This window comes from Microtus oregoni, unplaced genomic scaffold (genome assembly GCF_018167655.1).
Source record: "Microtus oregoni isolate MIOR12 unplaced genomic scaffold, Mior012 000010F_ref0000083, whole genome shotgun sequence".
Lineage (NCBI taxonomy): Eukaryota > Metazoa > Chordata > Mammalia > Rodentia > Cricetidae > Microtus > Microtus oregoni.
Genome location: NW_024543069.1, coordinates 43612674 through 43637506, shown reverse-complemented (window position 1 = coordinate 43637506; position 24833 = coordinate 43612674). Strand labels below are relative to the sequence as shown.

The 24833-nt window shown below is 44.2% G+C and overlaps 1 protein-coding gene across 1 annotated transcript in view; it reads right to left on the bottom strand.

The window, feature by feature from the left end:
• Positions 1 to 10102: 10102 nt before the first annotated feature.
• The window catches only part of Prkci (protein kinase C iota), a 57668-nt gene continuing 42937 nt past the window's right edge, over positions 10103 to 24833 (bottom strand). Inside the window, exons 11-18 of the mRNA XM_041659120.1 lie at positions 24673 to 24759; positions 24277 to 24412; positions 21597 to 21684; positions 20189 to 20314; positions 18769 to 18848; positions 16660 to 16749; positions 16065 to 16180; positions 10103 to 12819 (exon numbers count right to left, since the gene is read on the bottom strand). Of these exons, the coding sequence (XP_041515054.1) occupies positions 12732 to 12819; positions 16065 to 16180; positions 16660 to 16749; positions 18769 to 18848; positions 20189 to 20314; positions 21597 to 21684; positions 24277 to 24412; positions 24673 to 24759 (811 nt within the window). The 3' untranslated portion in view covers positions 10103 to 12731. The remainder of the gene's footprint in view (positions 12820 to 16064; positions 16181 to 16659; positions 16750 to 18768; positions 18849 to 20188; positions 20315 to 21596; positions 21685 to 24276; positions 24413 to 24672; positions 24760 to 24833) is intronic.

Genomic DNA, 24833 nt, shown 5'->3' with positions numbered 1-24833 from the left:
ATCCAAGCCATCTGGGTGGACTGCCAAAACGGCTGCTCCCTCAGCCCCAGTCCTGCTGGAGCAGTGACAGGTTCATGGTGCCACACTCTGCTCAGGGTGGAAGCACGTGACAGCGGGATCCCTTTCCAAACCCCACAGAGACATTTGTCATGCACTCATTTGCATATCCATGTGTAGGTATTTCTGTGCCAGGCATTGTTCTAGGTTCTGGAAGGGCAAAAGAAAATAGTCGGGGCCAGTGAGATGGCTGAGCAGGTAAAAGGTGCTTGTGGCCAAGCCTGATGACCTGAGTTTGATCCCTGGAATCCTACTACACACACGCACACACACACACACACACACACACACGCACGCATGCATGCACACGCACACACACGAGTGCACACACACACATGCATGCACGTGCACGCACACACGCACCACGAAATAAACGAGATAGAGTAAGAAAGTTTTAAGTAGATGAGTAAAGGTGGTATAGTCGCAGTTCTGTGCTGAAGGTGACGGTGAAGAAGTAAGCCAGGCAACCCAGAGTCACACACTGAGAAATGTTAGGAAGGAAAGGTGTGCTGACCGTACAAGGATAGAAGATAGTGGGGGAACTCTAAGGGACATGGCCAGGTAGGTTTCTTTGGGGATGTGACCCACCTGAAGCCTAGACATTGTGCTCCGGAGGAAGGGTGAAGGGTGGCGAGCACGGTGCTGGCGTGTGTGAAGAATTTCGGTGTGAACGAATGCGGCTGGGGGGATGCAGGCTGGCGCTTGGGTGGTTTGTGTTTGTCCTGTTTAGGCACTGAAGTCAGGGGTGGTAGGCCTTGGGGAGAAGCCATGTGAATTAGGAACCAAATCTTCCTCAGATGAGACGAGACAGGCAGGAGTGGGATTTACGCAATGCAAACCCGGGTAACAGGAGACTTGAAGGATGTTTCCACACACAGGCTGAGTGACGGACAGTACGCTGGGGGAAGTAGGTGGAGCCCTCGGAAACATCCTGAAGAGAGACAGTAGCAAGGAAAGGACACCCCCAGAACACACCCAGGGAACAGGGAAGAGCAATGGATAAGCTGGAGGTGCAGGCCCCCATTTGTCCCGAAGAGGGGCCTACTGGCTGTAGGAGAAATGTTAGCAGAGCAGGATGCGGGGATGGGCGCAGGGTTAAGCTTCGGAAGGCCTGAGCTCAGGGAGGCTGGAGCACCAAGGGCACGTCTCAGATGGACAGATGGACAACACAGATAATCTGCACACAGGCATGTCTTCTCCAGGCTATATAAGAGAACCCAGCACTCTCCCACGGGGCACCCTGGATTCCCAGAGGCCAGTAGCCCTGTCAGTTCCTCTAGCCAAGGGAGTCAGGGCCAGGTAAGGCAACAGCAACTGCCTGTTGTCGGACATGAAGACCGTGGCTGTCCAAGGAGGGCTTTGTGGGAAGTGATACAGGAGGCTCACACTACTTCCAGATCCAGCGTGGGGCAAGCCTGGCAGGACCAAGGCAATGCAGCTCCAGCGGAAAGAACCATGTCCGAACAGAGCTGCGGGAATGGGCACCACGGAGTCAACAAGGTTGAGATTGTCGTCAGGTTGTGCGTGCGCACTCTCGAAAAAGACAAAAGCTTAGAGAAAATCTGAGATGCTCTTATGAGTTAATGGGCATAACTGGAGCCATACTGACCCTGAGTCAGTTACAGCTTTCTAGTGTGCCATACTGATCCTGAGTCAGTTACAGCTTTCTAGTGTGCCATACTGACCCTGAGTCAGTTACAGCTTTCTAGTGTGCCATACTGATCCTGAGTCAGTTACAGCTTTCCAGTGTGCACCAGCCTGAGATGCCACACCTCCTAGTACTCACTAGGGCCAATGATACTTGTCAGGGTCTTTGGGATTAAATGAGAAGTGTGCAGATGTTTAAGAAGTTGTACAGCATCGCAAGTGCACCTGGGCTAGCCTGCTCCCAGAAGGACAGCTGTCTGGCCTGGTTAGTGCTTGGGTGGGAGGAAGGATTACATGGAATGGAAGGCAAGTTACAGTGTCCGTAATAATGAGGGCAAAGTCATTCTACTGAAACCAGACCTTCCCGATGAAGGATAGAGAATTCCTTCTGAAGGGCAGGCATTTCGAATGGCATCTTGATCTGAAATACCCACTTTTAAAATATCTCAGTGTCATCTAAAATATCCTGGTCATTATTGTAGCTCACAGGGTTTGCAGCTGGGTGAGCCTGTTGGTGCTCCCCTTCTCCGCACCCCAGCAGGCCACAAAACACCTTCCACTACTGAGAGGTAGGCAGCCGAGAGGGGGTTTCCTGGTCAGTCCTAGCCTGTTTTTTTTTTTTTTTTTTCATGTCCTGTGACCAAAGTGTGTGGTGTCTTCAGCAATAGGATCTTCTTTAATGTCAAGTTCTGGTGGGCAGCCAATACTAGTGACAATAACGTGTATTTTTTTTTGGGGGGGGGTCCTCTGGGACACCTTTAACCAACAACTCAGGGAAGAGTCCCTACACCCAACATTGGGCTTTTCATTTGGCAACTATGACTTCTGGGAGGAGCATAATCCTGCAGGCTAACTCCAATTCAGCTCTTATATGACTACATCCTCAGGGTCAGTTATCTTCCCCATCCCGTTTATCTAACTGTCATTAGCCCCCCCCCCCCCCCTTTTTTTGGGTTCTCTGAGACAGGGTTTCTCTGTAGCTTTGGAGCCTGTGCTGGAATGCGCTCTGTAGACTAGGCTGGTCTCAAACTCACAGAGATCCACTTGCCTCTGCCTCCCAAGAGCTGGAATTAAAGGCGTGCGCCACCACCGTCCAGTTGGTCATCACTCTTATGTGAATCTTAGTGTTGAATCTTCAGTTCTGTGTCTTTAACTTGGAGTAGCCGTAGAATACAGAATCCTAGAAAGGGACCACTGAGGGCGGGGGAGAGGAGAGATTCTGGTGGGTCGTAGTGGGACACAGGCAACAAGAAGGTTAACAGAGGACAGTGGGGAGGGAGGTTCGGGTGGGAGTGGTATTAAAATTCCTCTTATTGGCCGGGCGGCGGTGGCGCACGCCTTTAATCCCAGCACTCGGGAGGCAGAGGCAGGCGGATCTCTGTGAGTTCGAGACCAGCCTGGTCTACAAGAGCTAGTTCCAGGACAGGCTCCAAAACCACAGAGAAACCCTGTCTCGAAAAACCAAAAAAAAAAAAAAAATTTCTCTTATTATACCAGATTACATAAGGCCGTTCCCTCTGGGCTTGGCTCACACTGGTTTTGAACAGTTCCATAGAATGTTTACAAATGTTTAACACACGGCAGCTGGAATCATCTGTACTAATATTTCTACTTGGGTGGCCCTAACATGAGGAATGATGTCCTTTGGGAAAGTTACATATCTGTAGCAGTTCTGGGAATCAAAACAAATCAAAAACCAGCAGCAGGCCGTTTTAATAAAGCTCAGGGCTGCCCTCTATTTTCAGAAAGAAACCTTTACTACTTTGGAGAGTCCTCTGGGAGTCAAACTGCAGATCAAGAAGTGGTGTCAACAACACCACAAACCTAAAAAAAATGTGTTGATAGAAACCTATAAAGGAGAAGGTGGGAAGCGGTTTAAAGCAATTTATGGTGCATTTACAATCAGTTGTTTTGGGCAATGAAGTGAATAACCGCTTTGAATTGAGGAGTGGCAGGAGGAGTTGTCAACAGGGTTAGAAAGAAAAATATCATTTCTTGGCAGTTAAGCTATTTATTTCCGCCCACAACACAAGCATCTCACACTTACAAACCCAGTCGGTAAGGCACCAGCCAGACAAGCCTGGCGGCCCGAGTTCCAGCCCCGGAACACACAGTGGATGCAGAGAAGCTTCTCCTGGAAGGTGTCTCTGCCGGCAGCATGCACACTGTAACATTCTCACACTCCACACATGCACAGTACAATAATGGTAAAATAAAAATCTCAAGCCCCAGGCAATGCTGCTGAAATCATGTGTTTTTTTCTAAATGCGTACGATTGTTTTGTTTGCATGTGCCTGCGTTCACCCCAGGAGTGCCTGGTGCAGAGGTGACAGAGGGACTCAGATCCCCAGGAACTGGATTTGTAGATGGTTGTGAGCCATCTGGGAACTGAACCCAGGTCCTCTGAAAGAGCAGTGTCTGTTTTTATGTTTGGTTGGGTTTTTCTCCTGCCAATCCCTGGGATTAAAACTAGGGACTCATGCAAGCTGTAGCCCCAGCTGAAATCATGTATAAGTGACTGATTACCTGAGTGTCTGAATTTATGGTTTAAGTCTGTAAAGGACACCACTTTAATGCCATGTAACATTTAATACAGGAACTTCACAATACAACTCCTTGGCTTGTTTTAAACTGAAATCCTGCACACATCAATAACCAAAGTCAGTTCTAGCTTCATATTTATTCATTTGAGACAGGGTCTCATGTAACCCAGGCTGGGGTTAGGGAAGCCGCCATGGCTGCCTCAACCCTCCCTGGTTTTATTATCAACTAGAAGTATTCTTCATAGGAGGAACATGGTATAATTAAACCCTCGTGTATATTTCCCCATTGCCTGACACAGAGGAGGTTCTTATTCACAGTTAATAGAGATCACACGGTAATACAGAAATCACGTGTTTAGATTAAAGAGGGAAAAGAATCCTATTAAAGCCAAACTCCCAAATAACGTAGATTTCACTTGAAGAGCAATTTGATTAGTATGTTGACTTTCAATAAAATCAAGACACCAATAAAATCCTGAACTTCTTGGCCAATGGCCTGCCTGTGGGTATGAAACACTCGCAGGGGATACTGACCATCATTAGGCAAGAGACTGACCCCTAGTGGTGGCGAAGCAGAGCGTCACCCTTCAGCCAACCAGACCCAATGCTGTCAACCCCCATTTTCTCTCGCTCAGGCCGTGAACCACTCTGCTAGGGAAAGAACATTTTAATCCAGGAAATATCTCCTACATAAACACATGTATATGCTAAAAACAAAAACACAAAAAACAAAACAACAACAACAAACAAAAACCACTTTAAGACAACTTTTTCTGCAACACAATTGTTCATAGTATCAAAAGAAAAATGCCTTAAGATTGCACTTTTCCTACTACTGTAGAACGAGTATGGAGCCTCCAAACAGACTTGTAGGACGCGGTGGAGTGCCAGGTCGGAGGGAACTACCAGAAAAGGATTTACCACATCCTCTCCTCCCCGCCCCCCACCCGCCCCCACCAGAAACTCTGGAACCCTGGAGCCGCGGGGAAAAAAACAAGTTTTCACTCAGCAACCGAGGAATCCGCTAGAGCTGGAGGGATCCAAGAGCCCTCACCTTTCAACTCAGAGCAGCCGCGCCAGCAATTCTCTCCGGAGATTTGCGCCGCTCTCCTCCTTGACAGCTGAGCTTCTTCAGTGAGCGTGAACTCAAAATTCAGCGTGCTAGGCCACCAAAATCTGACATTAGTATCAATACCCCAAGCCTACCCCCAAGTTTAGCAAACGCCTCAGGAAGAGAAAAGAATGTTAAGGCCAAGGGATGAGGACGAGTGCTGTGAAATGCTTTTGGACGCGCGTCGTGGCTGGCTACCTAACTCTTTTACCACAGCTGTAGTTACCTGCGGGTAAGACTTGTCCAAGGTCAAACCAGTCAAAATTCCAAAACTGACGCGCACGCGTGGGAAGGCGGCAGCGGCTCACAAGGCCCCACCCTTAGCTGAGGAGCTATTGGCGGTGGTGGCCCAAGTAAGGGGTGGGGGGTATTTTTCTTTAGGGGTGTGGGTACAAGCATATAGGCAACACTAACATGGGTTCTGAAGGGGAAGGAAGGCAAGTAGGGAGCGGTACCTGTTGTGGGGAGGGGTCTAGGGGAGAGGAAAGGGGGAGCGCAGGGCTTATGATCAAAATATGTACACACGCATGACATTCTCTAATAAAAATATTATGCTAAAAAAATCTCTCAATCGAGGCAGAGGCAGGCAGATCTCTGTGAGTTTGAGGCCAGCGCGGCTCCAAAGCTACACAGAGAAACCCTGCCTTGGGCAGCACAGGAGGATCTCCCTACACTGTATTTTAAGCTTAAAATAAGGAAAGTTTAGCAAAACATCAAGGCTGACATTTTGACTCTGATTTCAGGGCTACTCAGCACATGCCAAGTATGTATGAAACTGTGGGTCAAACGGTAACAATAAAGACAAAAATCAAAACAGCAAAGCTGAGTCTACAAATTCGTATCATTCTGTACATCGAAGCATCTGCTTTAAGTGAAACTCCAATGACAGGAAAAATTTTTGCTCAAAATTTCTCCAGGCTAGGATATAGATCAGAATTAAGAGTGCTTGCCGAACATGATCAAAGCCCTGGGTTTGAGCCCCCAGCACACACACCACACACACACACACACACACACACACACACAAACGCACTCACACATCACACAGGCATGCACACACATGCACACACGTGCTCTCATACACGCATGTACACTCACACACACACGCACACGCACAAATGCACTCACACATCACACAGGCATGCACACTCACGCATGCACACACGTGCTCTCACACACGCATGTACACACACACACACACACACACCTATGAGTCCATTAAAATGTAAAGTTGGGAAGGTCAGGTCAGGGAGCTGGGAAGATGTCAGTAAAGTGATTGCCTTACAAACATGAGTCTGGCGCCCTGAACCACATAAAAAGGCAAGTGAGATGGCATGTGTTTGTAATCCCAACATGGGAAGATGGAGATGAAGGATTCATGAGGCTCACCGGCCAATTAGACTAGCTTACTTGGTCAAACTCTAGGCCAGTGAGAAACTTCATCTTAAAAACAAAAACAGCAAACAAAAGGAGAGACCTGAGGGCCACTCGGGGCTATGTTGATAGCCTATGTACCCACAAGCACACTCAGAATTTCAAAGTTAAATTTTGGTAATCTACATTTTATTCCTAGACAATAATATAAAGTCACAAAACTACTCACTAACACAAAGTTCCTATGAAAGATTTTCACGTCTTATTTATCAGGGGAAAGAATGATGCTCAGCCCTGTACGGAGGTCAGAGAACAACTTTCAAGAGGCGATTCTCGACTTCCACAACCTAGGTCTAGGGATCCGATTCGGTTGTCAGCTTGTTGGCAAGGGCCTGTACTACTGAACCATCCCACCCCAACCATTTTTCCAGACAAGGTCTTCTATCATAGGCTGATCCTGAACTCTCAATATAGTCAGGAGAATCCTATTGTCTCCAACCCCTAAACACTGGGATTACAGCTGTTTGCCACCATGCCCAGCTTGTGTTGAGTTTGAAATTTAGCCATACATTTCTAGCACTTTCCTTTTTGAAACTATATTACAGAAAAATGTTGCAAATAAAAATAACGTCACACGCTGAGATTAACCAGACTGAGGCCACATAACTCGAATGAACTTCTATATTTAGAACATCCATTTGGAACAAAAACAGTGATGCTTTAAGTGGGATTTTGTTCTTTTGTTCACAATTGAGTATATTTTTGTGCACTTATCCACCCCCAAAATGAAAAATCCATGGCAAGAGTGGAACTAGAAAAACAAAATTTACACCCGAGCATAAGGCGTTCTCATCACCTCCAGTCCTTCATCCCCTAATACTTAGCCTCCTGTGTTCTCTTCATGCATGGTAAACTCTACCCAAACATACATTTGCTTGCAAAAATACATGTTATATTGGCTAGGTTCCACCTATGAGGGAGATGCTTTTTATGAGATTGTGACTGCACAAAATATTATAGTCTGTCTATTCTATAAATGTTGTGATCATATTCTTCGTTAGAGTGAAGAGAATTCACTACTCCCAAATTTTCACTGTCCACTGTTGATGCACAAACAGGTTGATTCCAGCTCTTTCCCATTCTATGTGAACGAGGAAGACAGCAATAAGCACAGAGGTGCATCTATCTATGGTAGGCTATGGTGTTCTGTGGGTATAGATCCAGGAGTGAAAGAGTTGGGTACCATGGCAATTCTATTTTTAATTACTCGAGGAATCTCAAAACTGATTTCCATAAAGGCTATATTACTTTCGCCCCAACCCTTTGTCACTTGCTGACAGCTGCCATTCTGACTGGGTCAGGAGGTATCTCAAAGTAGTTTTAATTTGCATTTCCCTGACATGGATATTGAACACTTTTAAAAAAAATTTTTTTTTTTTTTTTTTGAGACAGGGTTTCTTTATGTAGCCCTGGTTGCCCTAGAACTCGCTCTGTAGACCAGGCTGGCCTTGAACTCACAAAGAACCGCCTACCTCTGCCTCCCACGTGCTGGGATTAAAGCCCTGTGCTACCCCCACCCAGCTTCTACAGGACGCTTCTGACACAGGTCTGTACTGCCTATCTACTGTGGTGTAAATGAGCTAACAAACTCTCTAACTTAGTAGATGCGTCTGATAGTTTTAAATTTTCTATACCCTAGAAAACATCATACCAAATCTCTCTTAGATAAGTATAGTCAACTCTGTTTCTCCAATACTAAAAATAGCAACTGGAGCAAATATGTGCTAGTGTCAGCAGAGCCTGAACTGCCAAGTGAGGATGGCACTCTGTCACACTTCACATCCCCAAATCTTTCCTTCTGAGCTCAAAGAACAATCGTTCCAATCAGAAGCATCGGCGGCTTGCTCTCCCGGTCCACTGGGTAAAGCCAATAACCATTTCTCAGCACAAAGTGCAAAACCAACCTTAGTCTTGGGGGAGAGCACCCATGATCTGAGTTTCTTCTTCCTGTGGATTTCCAAGACGCAGGAAAGCTCTGTGGAGCCTACTCTACATCTAGTAAGTGCAACAAGACAAAGTCAAAACCCGTGAGCTTCACTGTGTTATGTGACGGCAAACTGGCCACACCCCGCGTACTTACTGCCTCTCCTTGGTCGTTCTCACTGACAAGAGAACACTGCAAGTCTGTTTCCTGTCAGTGTCAATGACGTTCAGTCTTATTAGCCGTATTTAGTATTACTCAGTGTGTTACAGTAGATCTGTGGCTCCGCCTACTGGGACTACCCGGTCTTGTGTCTCTTATTCCATTCCTTCCTGAAGCAAATCTAGGAAAGAGCCCAGTTCTACCACACACACACTGCTTGGTGTTGTTCAGAAACAAGCTGTCAAGGTGTCAAGGGCTGGAGACCCGTTTTGCCTTCCGGGGGAAAGCTGGCTATCCCAGTGGCTCAATGTCTCATGCAAAATCCCCCTAAAACCCCAAGGTCCTCGCTGGGCTGCCTGGAAATGTAGCCAGCACCGAGTGTTAGTGACGCAGGGAACTGTCTGATGGCAGGCACTTCCCTAGTAACAAAGGTTGCAATCAGGATGAACACAGGGGAAGGGCTTCAATATACAGTTCCCTGCTTTCTGTAGATGAAGGCAATGAAGATGCAATTACCATGGAGAAAGGAGCGTTATACAGTGAAGACTATGTCCATGGGACACCAGCTATTATCCAGAGAGTGAAGTTCCAGCCGTTGGGAACACAACAGGTCAGTGTGAAGCCTAACAGAAGGATGACCCGCTACTAATGTCTGGATAAGCTTTTACTCCGTGTTCAGTTGATCTCTTATTTTTCACATGGGAAGACCTACTGAGGAACAGGTTTAAAATGTACTAGAATCCTTTAATCACAACTACTAGAATGTTGTCTGAATTACAGAAATTCTGTAACAAATGTTGATAGTCTAGTTCTAAAACTTTTTTGTTTTAAAGATTTACTTATTTAAATTATGTATACAATGTTCTGTCTGCATGTATGCTGCAGGCCAGCAGGCAAGACAAGGGCACCAGATCTCATTATAGATGGTTGTGAGCCACCATGTGTTTGCTGGGAATTGAACTCAGGACCTCTGGAAGAGTAGCCAGTGCTCTTAAGCGCTGAACCATCTCTCCAGGCCTGTTTTTGTTTTTGTTTTGTTGGTTGGTTGGTTTTGAGACAAGGTTTCTCTGTGTAACAGTCCTGGCTGTTCTGGAACTCGCTCTGTAGATCAGCCTGGCCTTGAACTCACAGAGATCCACCTGCCTCTGTCTCCCAAGAGCTAGGATTTAAGGTGGTGCCCTATCATTTTTTTTCAATGTGGCACTTGTTAAAAATGGTCCACTCCTCATAGGTATTAAACATTTTATTTAAAGATTTTAATGTAAAAAAATTATACAAATACAGATTACATTAATAGTGAACAAGACAATATTCTACATGACAAAAATAAAAACAAATTCTAAACTAAATGTACCGGCACTGAGGACACATGGAACTAGACATCCAATCCAGCTGCATGTGATAAAACGATCCGACCACAGTTTATGCAAATTAAATGATTTCTAAGACACTCCGCTCATTCACACCAAGAGGCCCCTGATGAGTATTTTGAGAACTTTTACATCCGTTTAAGGAGTTGGCACATAAGGACTGAAAACCAGAACTAAAGACATTTACAATAATTCTGTATAAAACACACACAGTAAATATTATTAGTTAAAAAAAGATTTAAAAACAAAGACCGCCATTAATAAGAGACCTCATGATAGAAAACTGCTCATTTGCACAGCAGTGGCAGGAAACGGGTGAGTTTTACTGGGGATGAGGGCAGGGAAGGTGTGTAGCTTGGATTAGTTCATTTAATGCGTAGACAAATTTGGCGATAATTCACTGATTACCTTTCTTGAACTGTTTCACCACAGAAAGTAGACTCGCACCCCATAAGAAATATTGTCACACACATAAAAAGAATACCTTGAAGAAAATGGTTTTCAAAATGAAATACAAAGTCCCAAAGAGTCGAAGGCCCCAATGACCGCATTTCCACACACTCTCCGCGGCTGCTGGACATTCCAAGGTGCCCAAGGGACAGCCCCGTCAATGGCATAAGCGTGCTGACACTCCAGAATTCTCTACCAGTTTATGACGTGATGCTGCCTTGTGACTTAAAATAAACCTAAGTATTGGGGAAGCACACTTCTCAAACATGAGACAAACATGGACATGCAGATAAACAGTTGCTTCCTGATATGCATTCTACTGCGTGTATTTGGCTCCCGCCCATTTCTTTACTGCAGGGGAGAGTGTGCGTGTGCCATGGTGTACTAGCTTGTAGGAGTTTGTCCTTTTCTTTCACCATGTGGCATCAGAGCCAGGCCACCAGGCTGGGCAGCATGTCCTTCACCTGCTGAGCCACCTCACTGTCCCTTATTTAGCTGCAGTCAACGGAGGCTTCCAGTGCTCTCGGCCTTACGTTATCTGAAGAAAAGAATGCATGACACAGACTTGGGAAAACTTACACTTCTCATGAAACATAGCATCCCCCAAAGGGTAAATTTTTAAATATCTACATGTTTTAAATCATTATAAGCTCAACACTAGATAGCATCCCTAAAATTAAATTTTACTGATTTGACAATTGTACTTTATCTAGATTATTATTTTAAAGTTCTTTATATAAAAATATTTAAAATAAACAGCAGAATGATGTTAAATGGTACTTCTTTAAATAAAAATGTTGCTAAATACTAATATTAATAAAAATATTGTGGAGAACTGAAGAACTCTGCCTCTGAAATGCATTCTATTATGTATTATGTTTATTTCCATAGACCTAAAACTCAGTAGGAACTGCGAACACGCGTGTTACAGTTACTCATGTCATACATAAACGCCATTAACTGGTCCTAAAAGTACAAACAATGTACTTTGGGGAAGGAATCAAAAGTAGTTAAGACATTCTACTTAGAAGATAAATTATTTTCCTGCATACTAAGTAATAAAATATATGTATATATACACTCTGCCTCCCCTGAATGAATGGAATGCTTTTCTAAGTTTGGGAAGAAGTGAGTACTTCCTCATTATTTAAAACAAATCTCAAAAGCAAGTGTAGGATTCATTCCCAGTAGAAAATAAAACATTACTATTATCCTTCTTTTTCCTTTGTATGTACTGAGCAACTGTCCATATGCTCTCTGGGTCCTTGAACTGCATATGCTACTTCTCTCTGAGAAGGCAAGCTCAGACGCTAACCCCTTATTCTAAAAAGAAAAAAAAATTAAATACAAAATAAGCGGCTGTAGTGGTGCACGCCTTTAATCCCAGCACTCGGGAGGCAGAGGCAGGTGATCTCTGTGAGTTCGAGGCCAGCCTGGTTTACAGAGGGAGTTCCACGACAGGCACCAAAGCTACAGAGAAACCCTGTCTCAAAAAAATAAAAACGAAAAACAAACAACCCACAAAATAAATCACTGAGCCAATTTTTCAAACATAGCTAATTTATAATCCAATTCTTACTAAAACAAGTCAATTGTGTATCAATTTGATAACCGTTCCTTTAAATATCAATAATTATCCGAACTAATGAGAAAATTTATAGGAGGATTCTTCAAGGAACTCTGAAGCTAGTTTATGAGATGTACTGCGAGCTACCCTCCACTACACAATTAGGCCTTCCAGTGACTTCCCAGGATGACAACAACTGTGGAGACTGATGATGTAATCCCACCCTGCATCCCAACACAGCAGAGGCTCTGCTTGAGAAGCTGTGGTACTTCCTTGCTGAGTACTCCGGAGAACAAGAGAAACTGAAGTCTGACACGACTGTCGGGAAGCGAGCTCTAAGAGTCCTATCATCTAGAAGAGGATGCTGGGAGATTCTGCAGCTGACAACACAAAACGCTAACGATGGCCAGGCTAACAGGCTGATCCATGCAGTAACGGCAGTAAGCAAATGAACAGCTGAAAGCGAGGGTCAGACACATTCTTCTGCAGACATCAGAAGAGGGTTGATATACTCAAAACCTTCAAATTCAGACTGATCAATCTTCCTCACGATGTCACTGTTGAAAGAAAAGTGAATTTATTTTCATCATAATTAAGATTTTTTAGCCTTTAAACAGTGAAATACAACTAAAAAGAAAAAAACAGAGCTAAATGATTTTAATTGTGGAAAGAAAACAAGTTTTTAGATTAATCACAAAGTGAGTTCTAGAACAATTAGGAAGGAAAAAGCCCATGAGGAAAACTAATAGCCCCACAAGCAGCAGCCTGAGAGCCAAGAGGGCTCAGAATCAGGCTGAGGATTTTTAAAAACACAGAGATTATCACAATCCCAGGTGTTTTAACTTTTACTCCGAACAGAACTCTTGATTACGGTAAATAGGCAGGTCTAATTTAACATCCAGTTCAGCAATCACTTAGCCAGGCAGATGGTGAAGAGAAGGAAGAAGTTAGCCAAAGGCAACGGCAACAGAAACAAGTGCAGCGCGAGACCTGGAGCAGAGGGAGAGGCTGGCACTGCGTCACCCTGGACACCTAGCTTAGGGCACACTCCAGGACCTGAAGGGACGTGCCACACTGCCAAGCACAACACTGCAAAGCTCTAAGAGAAAGCAGTACTTGTGGTCGACAGCAGGTGGATTCCTCAGTCCCCCACCTTACTTTCTGCTCACTGATCTGGAAGGATGGTTAAACAGCTCCAGGTCCCCAGCATCTCTGTATCCCGAGTACTAGTATTACAGATACGTGTCGTCACACTTGCTAGAGGTGTGAACTCAGGTTCCCATGCTTGCATAGCAAGCATTCTCCCACTGAGCCATCTCCCAATCCCACTGTCTGCAATATTTCCCACAGTGTAAGCCAAGTCCTCTCTAACCACACATGGAAAGGGAGGGCAACACCGAGCTGGAGAAATCAAGGCAGTCGGCGTTCACTACACTGCATGCGGAACTGGAAAGGCGGGCAAGCGTGCAGAAACGAAGAACGCACCAGAGCTGGAGCTGGGGACTAGAAGGGCACTGAGGGGGAGGGGCCACTGGAAGGACGGCGGCGCTGCATTTATGACTAATGAGGTTCCATGAAGGGATTTCAACCGGTGAAAATGACAGAGGAAAAGAGAGACCTGAGTCAGGAGAGAGAGAGCATGACACCCGCTAGCGGGCAGGGGTGAATGACAAACTGCCCCAAACACCTTTTGTGTTTTAGTGGTAGGGCTAAAAAGCAAGGCAGGGACAGAGGTGGGGTAGGGGTGTGGACAGTTGTCACCTGGGAGGTTTCTAACTAGGGCTGGGGAACTGAACAGTTCATGAAGCACACTGGATAGGATACACAGTAAAGGAGGAGGAATCAACGAGCTGGGGGACTACACTCTTGGTATAATGTGTGAGACTGGATCTCGGGTTACGGCAACAGGATAAGAAAAGAAAGCTCAGATCCAAGTGCTACAGGAAAACACACAAAGCTGCCTCAGCAGTGGGTAGTATAGAATCTGCCGGCTGAAAGACATCAACAAGCATAGCCGAATCTGGTCGACAGGAATAGGTGGTGGTGCAAAAGGCAGCTATAAGGAATGACCTAAACCGAGGGACAGCACAGTAAGTGAGTCATCTGAGCTGTTTATCGGTCAGTCAGTGAGATGTCAAACAGACAGACATGCTCAGGAGCACCACAGCGTGGCAGTGAGACGCTCTGCAACCACCCTTGCTTCTTCATAGGAACCTTATCAAGTGGACATGACCAAGGACAGCAGCAAGAAGCTCAGAAATCACCCTCGCTTATTCTTCACAGGATCCTTGTGAGGCGGACACCATGAGAAGGAACAGGATCCGAGAAGTCATGCAGTCCTACAGAAGGCTGTATGGCAGATAAGAGTAACAGAGACTTGAGCACCCCTCCTCTGGCTAACCCCCCCTGTTCCTTCTAACACACAGCTCTGTTAGGAACATCCACCATACAGGGCCAGCTGAAGTCTCCAAGGCACGAACTGAACACAGCAACAGAAGGTGGCCATGTCCAGAGAAAGATGACAGACAACTGTTCACAGAGACAAGCTGAACTAGGACGTCAGTGCTCTGAGCGCCATACCTTCCCAGACACGGGGGAGAGGAGGACTAGCCAAACAGTGCTCTGAAACCTAGAAACTGAGATGTCACCCTCACCTGCCAAAGGTTAGGCAGCAAGCTCATCTACAAACATCTACCAGGGCCGACCACCAGAGTCTGGAAGCTACTGCTCATTCCTTACTAAGAACAGCAACACACGTCTCTTTAAGTGTCTGAAGAGGAAAGAACGAAGCGACACAACCATGTTGTGTCACAGAAGGGCTCAGGTTGTGTAAAAAGCAAAACTGGTGTCTTTAGGTAGGAGGAAAACTAAGGTGCTGAAGTAGTAAGAGCTGGGAATGGAGGGGGCAGACCAGACGGAGGGGCGGCCTTCCAGGAGTGAGGTCTTTCCCAGCAGGAGGCAGAATAAGGACCCAGAGGAGAGGCCAGACCTGAGACACAGTCATCTGAGGTCATAGTCCCGAGAGACACAGTCGCCCAGAGAGGTCACAGTCCTGAGACACAGTCGCCCAGAGAGGTCACAGTCCTGAGACACAGTCGTCCAGAGAGGTCACAGTCCTGAGACACAGTCGTCCAGAGAGGTCACAGTCCTGAGACACAGTCGCCCAAGTCACCTCCACCAGTCAGTGGTGAAGATGGATAAATTCTCACAGACAGAGTCAGGAAAAGTAGTCCCTGAGAGAAGGCTCTAATGAACAGCTGCCAAGAGTGTGCGGACCGAGATATAAGAGAAGTGAACACCAAGAGCAAAGGCCCCTTAGATTAGAAAATCTTGGGGAGAAAGGGAGGGAGGGAGGGAGGGAGGAAGAGAATATGAATCAAAACAATCTCTTTGAAAGGAAGCGACACAAACAAGTACTCTGACCCCTGCTGGCCACACGAGAGACTTGCATCATTTTTAAAAGGAATACCCAGAAACTCAGAGAAATGCTCATATCTGAACGGGGCAGTGCAGCCCACTGGTAAGTACAGGCCTTGGTCAGTCAGCCCCAGGTGGGAACCTCTCCTTAACCTCTCTGAGCCTTGGTTTCTCATCTGTAAAGATGAAAATGCCCACTCTACAAGGCTGTTGTGAGAACTGGGATAATGCACACAAAGTAAGTGGCTATAACCACGGCTAGAGTTTTAAACAGCCCAGCAATGGATGGTTACATATAAATTAGAGAGTATTTTCAACAATAAACAGCCTTACGATTTAGATTTCAAAAGAAGTTTAAAACATCTTAGTGTGAGGAATTACTTACTCATCATCTGGAGTGAGCTGGACTGGTTCATTCGTAAACTGGGAATCAAAGTTATCCAAGCCAAATTCTCCAGAAATGTTTGGTTTAAAGGGCGGCACCACCTGCTTCTGCTCCATCTGAAAGACAGCCCCAGAAACACCGTGCCTCTGCACTTTACCTTGCTCTCCCACGTCTCACCCGGCACGCTGTGCCACCATTTGAGCAACCATGGCCACATCTTATTAATCTGAACGTCGGTATGGGCCTTAATAATATTACAATCTGCCCCTGTACGTTAATGTTCTCTTCTGTTTCTAAAGCTTCTTGTTTATCTTCTCTTTTCAAGACAGGGCTTCTCTGTGCAGCTCTGGAGCCTGTCCTAGAACTCACTCTGTAGACCAGGCTGACTTTTGCCTCGCGAGTGCTGAGATTAAAGGCGTGCGCCACCAAGCCCGGCTCTCTAAAGCTTTTTATAAGTACTATAGAGTAAGTAGTTTTAAGTTATTTAAGCTAAAATATCTTAGCTTTTCAATAACTCATTAGCATAATAAAGGTTGGCCCTTGGTTATAGTAAAACCCAAGCAACAACAACAACAAAAAAGGTAAAGGTACATACCATGTCCCAGTCCACATTTCGGAAGAATGGGTGTCCTTGGATGTCAGCAAATCCAGTTTGAGGGTGGCAGCCCAGCCGTTCCTTTGGGTCCTACGGCAGAAGCAGTGTTTCGAGGGCTAGATGAGTGAGATTCCTGTTTTATGGCACCTTTGTTTGGAAATGTCTAGCTAGTTCTAGAAAGCCCACCACCAAGCGAGTCATCTAGAGCGCAACAGGTAAGGGTTCCTCCGGGCTCTTCATCAAGTTATCATGGCAGTAAGCGGGGAACTCGAGAGCAGGCATGGCGGTGAACACCTATAACCTCACTGAAGTATTTTCTTTAAATTGACCAGACACAAAAGAATTGGAATTCAGTACACTGTGAATGTAATCTTCACTTGATAATTATTCTTGTTGTATACGGTCTTACTATGTTAAAGTTAAAACTTTTCATTTTTGTTTATGAAAAAAAGCGGGTGTTGGGGAATATTATTTTAAGGTGTGTTGCTTTTGTTTATGCTTATGCTACATTTGTTTAACTCTGTGAAGCTGTGATTCTTTGCCTGTCTAAAACGCCTGATGGTCTAATAAAGAGCTGAACGGCCAATAGCGAGGCAGGAGAAAGGATAGGCGGGGCTGGCAGGCAGAGAGAATAAATAGGAGAAACAGGAAGAGGAAGAGCAACGAGGAGAGAACAAGAGAAGGACATCAGGGGTCAGCCACTCAGCCAGCCTCGGAGTAAGAATGATATTCACAAGTAGGAAAAAGGAAAAGCCCAGGGGCAAAAAGTAGCCAGTATAATTTAAGAAGATCTGGTAAGAAACAAACCAAGCTAAGGCTGGGTATTCATAACTGAGAATAAGCCTCCGTGTGTGAGTTGGGTGCCAGGCGCCCCAGAAAGCCTAAAGAGAGAGGTGGAGGCAAGAATGTCAGAAGTCCAAGGCCAACTGTTACACAGAACGCAAGGTCAGCCTGGGCAAGTGAGCACGACCACCACCCTGCCAAGGAAGGAATGTGAGGAAAGTAAGGGCAGCATTGCTAGCTCGTTCTCACGGGCCAGAGTTCAGTCATCACTGAGAACCCTCTGAACGATATCATACTTATGTTTAGATCAGCGTTACACCCTATGCTCAACTACAGCAACAAACCCTAATGTCTTAAGACAATGACAGCAATTACCTGATCACTGGACTGAGATGGAGCTCATAAAGCCTTGGCTTTTACTCTTACTGTGAACTGGAATGTTTTCTTTTGCATAAAAGGCATTTTATTTTATAGATTAGCATCTCTCAACTTTATTTCTCATTGTATGAAACATAAGCTTTCCAGTTTAAATCTTCCCTCAAAAAAAGAGTCATTCAGGAGTTCAGTGGTTAAGAGCAGAGGATTTGGGTTGGACTCCCAGCACCCACACAGCAGCTCACAACCAACTCTAACTCCAGTTCCAGGGGATGTGATGCCCTTTTCTGGCCTCCCTGTAATGTAGTAATGCAGTAATGCACGTGGTATACAAATACACACACACACACACAGCCCTCTGAACTAAGTGCCAATTTCCAATTTTATTAAACTTTGTCATTATCTGCTCAAGGTGGCAAATATAGCCCATTTTCTACCCTATTTATGTGAAATAAAATTTATGAATCCCAAATTCATAATCTTAGACCCTAAACTCCTCTAGTGTACCAACTACCACAAGTGATTGATGCTTACATTTTTAAGATGCCATTTCATTTCCTCTGAATTTTATCTAGATATTGGATTCTTAATATGAAATGGGTAGAAAATACTACTGACCACATGCTCAAAAAATACACAGTGATCAATGGGTGTTATGGATAACACACATAAAACCAGAACCGAAAATGCAGCTTTAGTGATTCCTAAGGCCCCATTTTTCCTCCACTGATACGATATTTATGTATTACTCACACTAAAAGCATCAATCTAGAATCTGGCTGGGGGTAAATTATATTGGCCATGTGGCAAGGATAATCAGGTCAGGATTTGATCGTGTCTCGCTGACCACGGAGTAAACTCCACCCTAACTGCACTGCCTGCGTCTCCACTCACCAGGCTGGCTCACAGTAGGGAATGGAGGTCACATCAGATCTCACACATGGTTCTTACCTTGTTGAGAAAACTCTTCAGCACACTTGCTGCTTTTACAGACAGAGAACGTGGTATGCGAATTTGCTTTTCCAAAATAACTAGGAAGGTAAGAATGACAGTAATTTTCAGCTTTTTATGTGACTGGAATATTTAAGTTTTTTCTTCAGATGCCAAGATATTTAAGGCATTTCAGCAGGAAACACATTATCCACATAACTGAAATTCTTCATATAGTTTTCTAATCCCTTAGCCCTTCTTCTCAGAGCTGGCCCTCACCTGAACACTGCATTTACTATTTACAAGCATGTTTTATTTCTTAGATTCTTGCTGTGCCTCAGTTTCTTCCTCTGTAAACAGGAATAGAAGCAACACCTGCTTCACAGGGTTCTTACTAGGTATATGATGTGGGAGTGTCATATATCAATCTGTTGATTTCATTGGTTAATAAACAAACTGCTTGGCCTCATAGCTTAGAACATAGGTGGGTGGAGTAAACAGAACAGAATGCTGGGAGGAAGAGGAAGTGAGCTCAGAGACTCGACAGCTCTCCTCTTGGGAGCAGACGCCTCAGCAGAGACACCATGCCCAGCTCCCGCGCAGACACATGCGATGAAGCTCCGACCCAGGATGGACATAGGCTAGAATCTTTCCAGTAAGACCGGTGCTCACAGATTATTAGAGATGGGTTGATCGGGATATCAGAATTAGCCAGTAAGGGCTAGAGCTAAAGGGCCAAGCAGTGTTTAAATGAATACAATTTGTGTGTTGTTATTTCGGGGCATAAGCTAGCAGGCGGCCAGGGTGCTGCGAACACAGCCCCGCCGCCGCTCAGCTGCTCATATCACAACAGGTATAAAGATAATAATTATTCCAGGAAATGTAAAATTATGCTCCCCCCCCCCAGCGGTCCTGACGAGTTCCCACTGCTCTATACTTCCAAGCACTAAGCACTTCTCATCAGACTGAAGTCTGTCAAATGCACAGGATGAAACTGCAGCTCACTAACAGTCTGTATTCTAACCACCAGCGAGGCCAGGGGCTTTTCATATTAACTGCTTTGTGGTTGAGAAGCCTGTGCATGGCCCCTGCTTCTGTTCAGCTTTCAGCACTCCTCGCTGTGGGCACTGCAGCCTTAACACCTCTGGGCTCTCTGATATCCTCACACTCTGCCTCTCTTGAGTTTGGGCACTAAGCCGCGGTTCCCATGCAGAGATTAGACTCTCCAGGCACAGACCCCGCCTCAGTCTCTGCGGTGGATAAGCCAAGCGGCTGTGTTAGGAGTGTGGGAGGAGCACTGCACATGGACTACAGACTAGAGTGGGAACGGGAAGTCACAAGTGTATATCCAAATTATTTCCTTTCTTACTCAGAAGAGTAATCTGAAAGCCTTAATTTTGCTCTACATTATTGAGAATCTTAACAAAATCCTGTAAATTACCTTGGAATAGATAGTCCTCTGTATTTTGGTCAGGATTATCGGAGCTCCCAACAATATCAAATGGAGACCTTCCGGCCATCATCTCAAACATGAGCACTCCAAGAGCCCACCAGTCAACACTGAAGCCTTTGGAAAGAAAATTCAAATAATAAAATCTTCTCTGTATTCATGAAAAGCCAGCAATTAGAAATCTACTTTATCATGAAATGAAATGTAAATTCTAATTAGATTATAAATAGTCTGGTAGGCACTAAGAACTACAGAAAAACTGGTCCAACCTTAAAAGGAACATCTATATACGAATCCCTCTTCCCAAGCAGAGGGATGGTTATGGAAGATGGGAAAGACTATAAATGCAGGAGGTGCTGGACCAATACAAGGAAAGAACAGCTTCCAGACACATCAGGGCAGCTGCACACAGGAACTCACAGCAACTGGGATAGCATGCACAAGCCCTGTGCAAACTCTAGTCAGACCAAAGGCCAGCGTGGGAAGGGTGGGCAGACATGAGGAGCTGCAAGCGATAGCTGCTGGGGGAGGGAGTTCCTCTAAGAGAGAGATGCTCCTTGTAAGTTGACCATGCTCCTGTGGGCAGCACACACTGGACATGAGCGAAAAAGAAAAGGACACAAAGGTGGGTGAGTGGGGGGTGGATTTGGGAGGAATGGGACAGGGTAGATACGATCAAAACATACTGCATGAAATTCTCAAAGAACTAATAAAATGATACATACAAATGTAAAAAAACTTAATGGAAGTCGGATGTGGTGGTGCACATTTTAATCCCAGCACTTGGCAGAAGAAGTCAGATTTCTTTTAGTTCAAGGCTAGCCTGGTCTACATAGCAAGTTCCAGGACAGCCAGGGTTATGGAGCCAGACCCTGACTCAGAAAAGGGGCGGGGAGAGGCGGATGCGATGTACTGTCTGATGCTTGACTGCCTGACCTAGCCTTTAGCATCTTTTAGACTCCTAGAGGAAATATCCCAAGGGCTCTGAACAATCTAGGAGTTCACAACACTGATTTCACACAGCTGATGGCCATTCCTGGCTACTGTGATCTAGGTATATTATTTAAACTGTTCTGTGCACCAGTTCCCTCATTTATAAAATCAATTATGCTAACCTCAGATTTCAAGGGAGCTTAGAGTTAATTATTTATAATAGTTCTTGCCACTGCTCAGTGTTTGTCATTAGTAAAATGTTATTTAAATGTATACTCCACCAAATACTAAACTCTTTTTGGCTCTGGTTTCAGAATCTGAGAGTCTTCATATAGGTTAACAGAACCAAGAAACATTCATATTAATAGGATGAATACTAAAATGTTATAGTATATTATATTGTAGTTGGTACCACATTAAACTACCAATATAGCAACAGCTAAAATACCACCTATTTATTTATTACCATAGTCTTCTCCTCTTAAAATTTCAGGAGCAATGTAATTGGGAGTTCCACAGAAAGTGCTAGTTGTATCTCCAGGCCGTAATCCTTCCTTTCATAGGGTAAAAAGGAGGAAAAAAAAAAAAAAGATAAGATACTATTTTAAATTTACCTCTCTTGTACTTCATCTACTGTCTAAACTCACCATGTATATGCAATATATTAAACCTAAAAATAGCATTATGAACAGTTATCTTATCATGAAAATTGGGATTGCTACTAAATAGTGAAAACAACACCAGATGTTGCTAACGTCAATTTAGCCAAGAGGCAGGCGGGTCTTTGTGACTTTGAGGCCAGCATGGTCAACAGAGTGAGTTCCAGGACAGCCAGGGTTACACAGAGAAACCCTGTTTCATACAAAACAAAATAAAAAACACTTTTAAAATAATATTTGCCGGGCTGGAGAGATGGCTCAGAGGTTAAGAGCACTGGTTGCCCTTCTAGAGGTCCTGAGTTCAACTCCTAGCAACCTCACGATGGCTCACAACCAACAATCTATAATGAGATCTGGTGCCACCTTCTGGTGTAAACGAATCACCCAACATGACTGCAGATATTACAGCGCTTGCTTCTGGTCACTTTTCCTACGTAGCTTGTCTTCTACCTTGGTGAACAGTAAGGCACAATGCACAAACAGGCTAAGTAGAGAAAACACTCTTAGCTAAATAGAACAACCATGAAGAACTATAACAAATACAAATTTCTGCATACCTACTAACATATTTTTTTAAAAAAGAATAAAAATGAACAAGTTAGGAAAATTTCATTGTATTCAATCATAAGATTCTAACATTCTTCTATCAGAAAATACAGGCTACATACCAATAACCAATAAACAGAAAAAATTTTAGATTAAAAACTAAAACTAAAAAGAAAAAACAAGCATGGCGGTGCAGGCGCCATCCCTGCACTTGGAAGACTGAAACAGGAGAACTATTAATTCAGGGACAACCTCAGCTACATAGGTTTTGAGACCTTGTCTCAAAAGAATAAAGCAGAAGCAAAGCCACAAAACAAAACCCATCCAAACAAATAAACAGAAAATAAAAACAACCAAATATGTTACATATACCCATATACGCAGTATAAATATGGTCAAATATGTTTGAGGGCAAAGGGAAGGACAGTCCTTGCAGGGCTGGGGAGAGGGGGGTAAAAATCTCGCAAGACAAAGTCTGCCTTGAGCTCATGACCATCCTGCTTCAGCCCTGCAGAGGTGAGTCATGCCTTGGCCTCCGTGTGCTATTGGTAATCTTTACTCATGTTCAAACAGTGATGAAGAAGAAGAAAGAAGAAGAAAAGAAGAAGGAGGAGGAGGAAGAAGAAACCACTGTTCTAATTTGCTTGTGTTTTCATCTGCTCTTGAAACTCACAAGAATCCACTATTATTGTGGTTACTTATTCATTTTTTTTTTTTTTTTTGAGACAGGGTTTCTCTGTGTAGCCCTGATGTCCTAGAACTTAATCTATAGACCAGACTGGCCTTGACCTCAGAGATCTGTCTGCCTCTGTCTCCTGGGATTAAAGGTGTGATAAAGAAAGAAAGAAAGAAAGAAAGAAAGAAAGAAAGAAAAAGAAAAAACAGAGAGAGAAAGCACTCTAGGAGAAAAATGGCCAAGCAAAGGGTCTCCTACACAGAGGTGAAGGATGCATAGGAGGGCACTGATTACCTTCTCACTGTCTACAAATGAACATTTACATGACAGAATAAATGAAGGTGTGTCATAGGAAACAGGTCTTGAGTTGTACACATTGTGTGAAGGCTTTATTTTCTAATATAAGATGTACAGATGTAACATTAAATCCTCAATACCACTCAAGTGTTTTACATCTGTAAGAACATGGAATTCTGCTCTAGTGGCACCTCCTCCAGGCGGATAAACACAGTGCATACACTCACACACCTGGAGATGCTTTGTTGGAGGAGCATTAATAAGTAGAACAGTTTTCTAGACATTTTGTGGCAAAAGACCAGATCTCTAAATGAAACACTGTTGCCAAAAGAATAAACCACCAATAAGTAGACATAATCTGAGATGAGGCAAAATGCTTATTTGACTTTGTTCTTACTTTATATCAGAGATTTGAAATTTAAATATAAAAACAGACTCCTAAGGAAAATTTTCAAGTAGTTTCAGGGTCTACTAAATGGTAAAAGATTGGAAGATGATATGCAAATACTGGGTTAACATGAGGATTGCAGGTAATTTTTATTTCCAAATTTTCTTCAAAAGTGTATCAGGGCCGGGCGGTGGTGGCGCACGCCTTTAATCCCAGCACTCGGGAGGCAGAGGCAGGCGGATCTCTGTGAGTTCGAGACCAGCCTGGTCTACAAGAGCTAGTTCCAGGACAGGCTCCAAAACCACAGAGAAACCCTGTCTCGAAAAAACCAAAAAAAAAAAAAAAAAAAAAAAGTGTATCAGCTTTCAAGACAAAAAAGCTATAATCAATTAAAAATATTTAACCCTATATAAACACACATATCACAAAAGACATGGAATTCTGAGAATCTAAATGGTCAGAGAGTACACTCATCTTCAGCTAGAATTCCAAAACATCCTAAACAAGGCAGTTGATCATTTTCCATCTGAACACGAAGTTACTCAGTTGACAGTCGCAAGCTGCCTGAGGGCTCTCTCACCTTACACATGCCATAGTCAGTCAGTTTAATGTGTCCTTCAGTGTCCAGCAGCACATTATCCAGCTTCAGATCTCGATAGATTATTCCTCGCTCATGCAGGTAGTTCAGTGCTAGACTGATTTCTGCAGAGTAAAACCTTAAATTGAAGAAAACATACACATGATTTTCCTACAACTGGTCACTGCTTGAAAAACCCTAAAGATATACTGAACACAAACAGATTTTAATATGTGATAGGTATACTATAATTTGTTATGTAAACTAAGCTAGTTCAGCTTCCTCATGACTTACAAAGAATAATAGCAACAAGATAACTTGTTTATGTACTGTATTCAACTAGCAGACACAAGGTCAGGCAGTCCTGAGGCACAAATCCAACTCAAACAAAAAACTTACCTGGCATGTTCTTCAGGAAGCTTTCTTTGTCGCTGCATATGAAACATTAGATCCCCTCCATTTACATACTCTATAACAAAAAACAACCTAAAACAGAGGCAGAACCACAGTCAAAATGAGTCGTACAGTTTTAGCATTTCCAGTAGAACAGCAATCACACA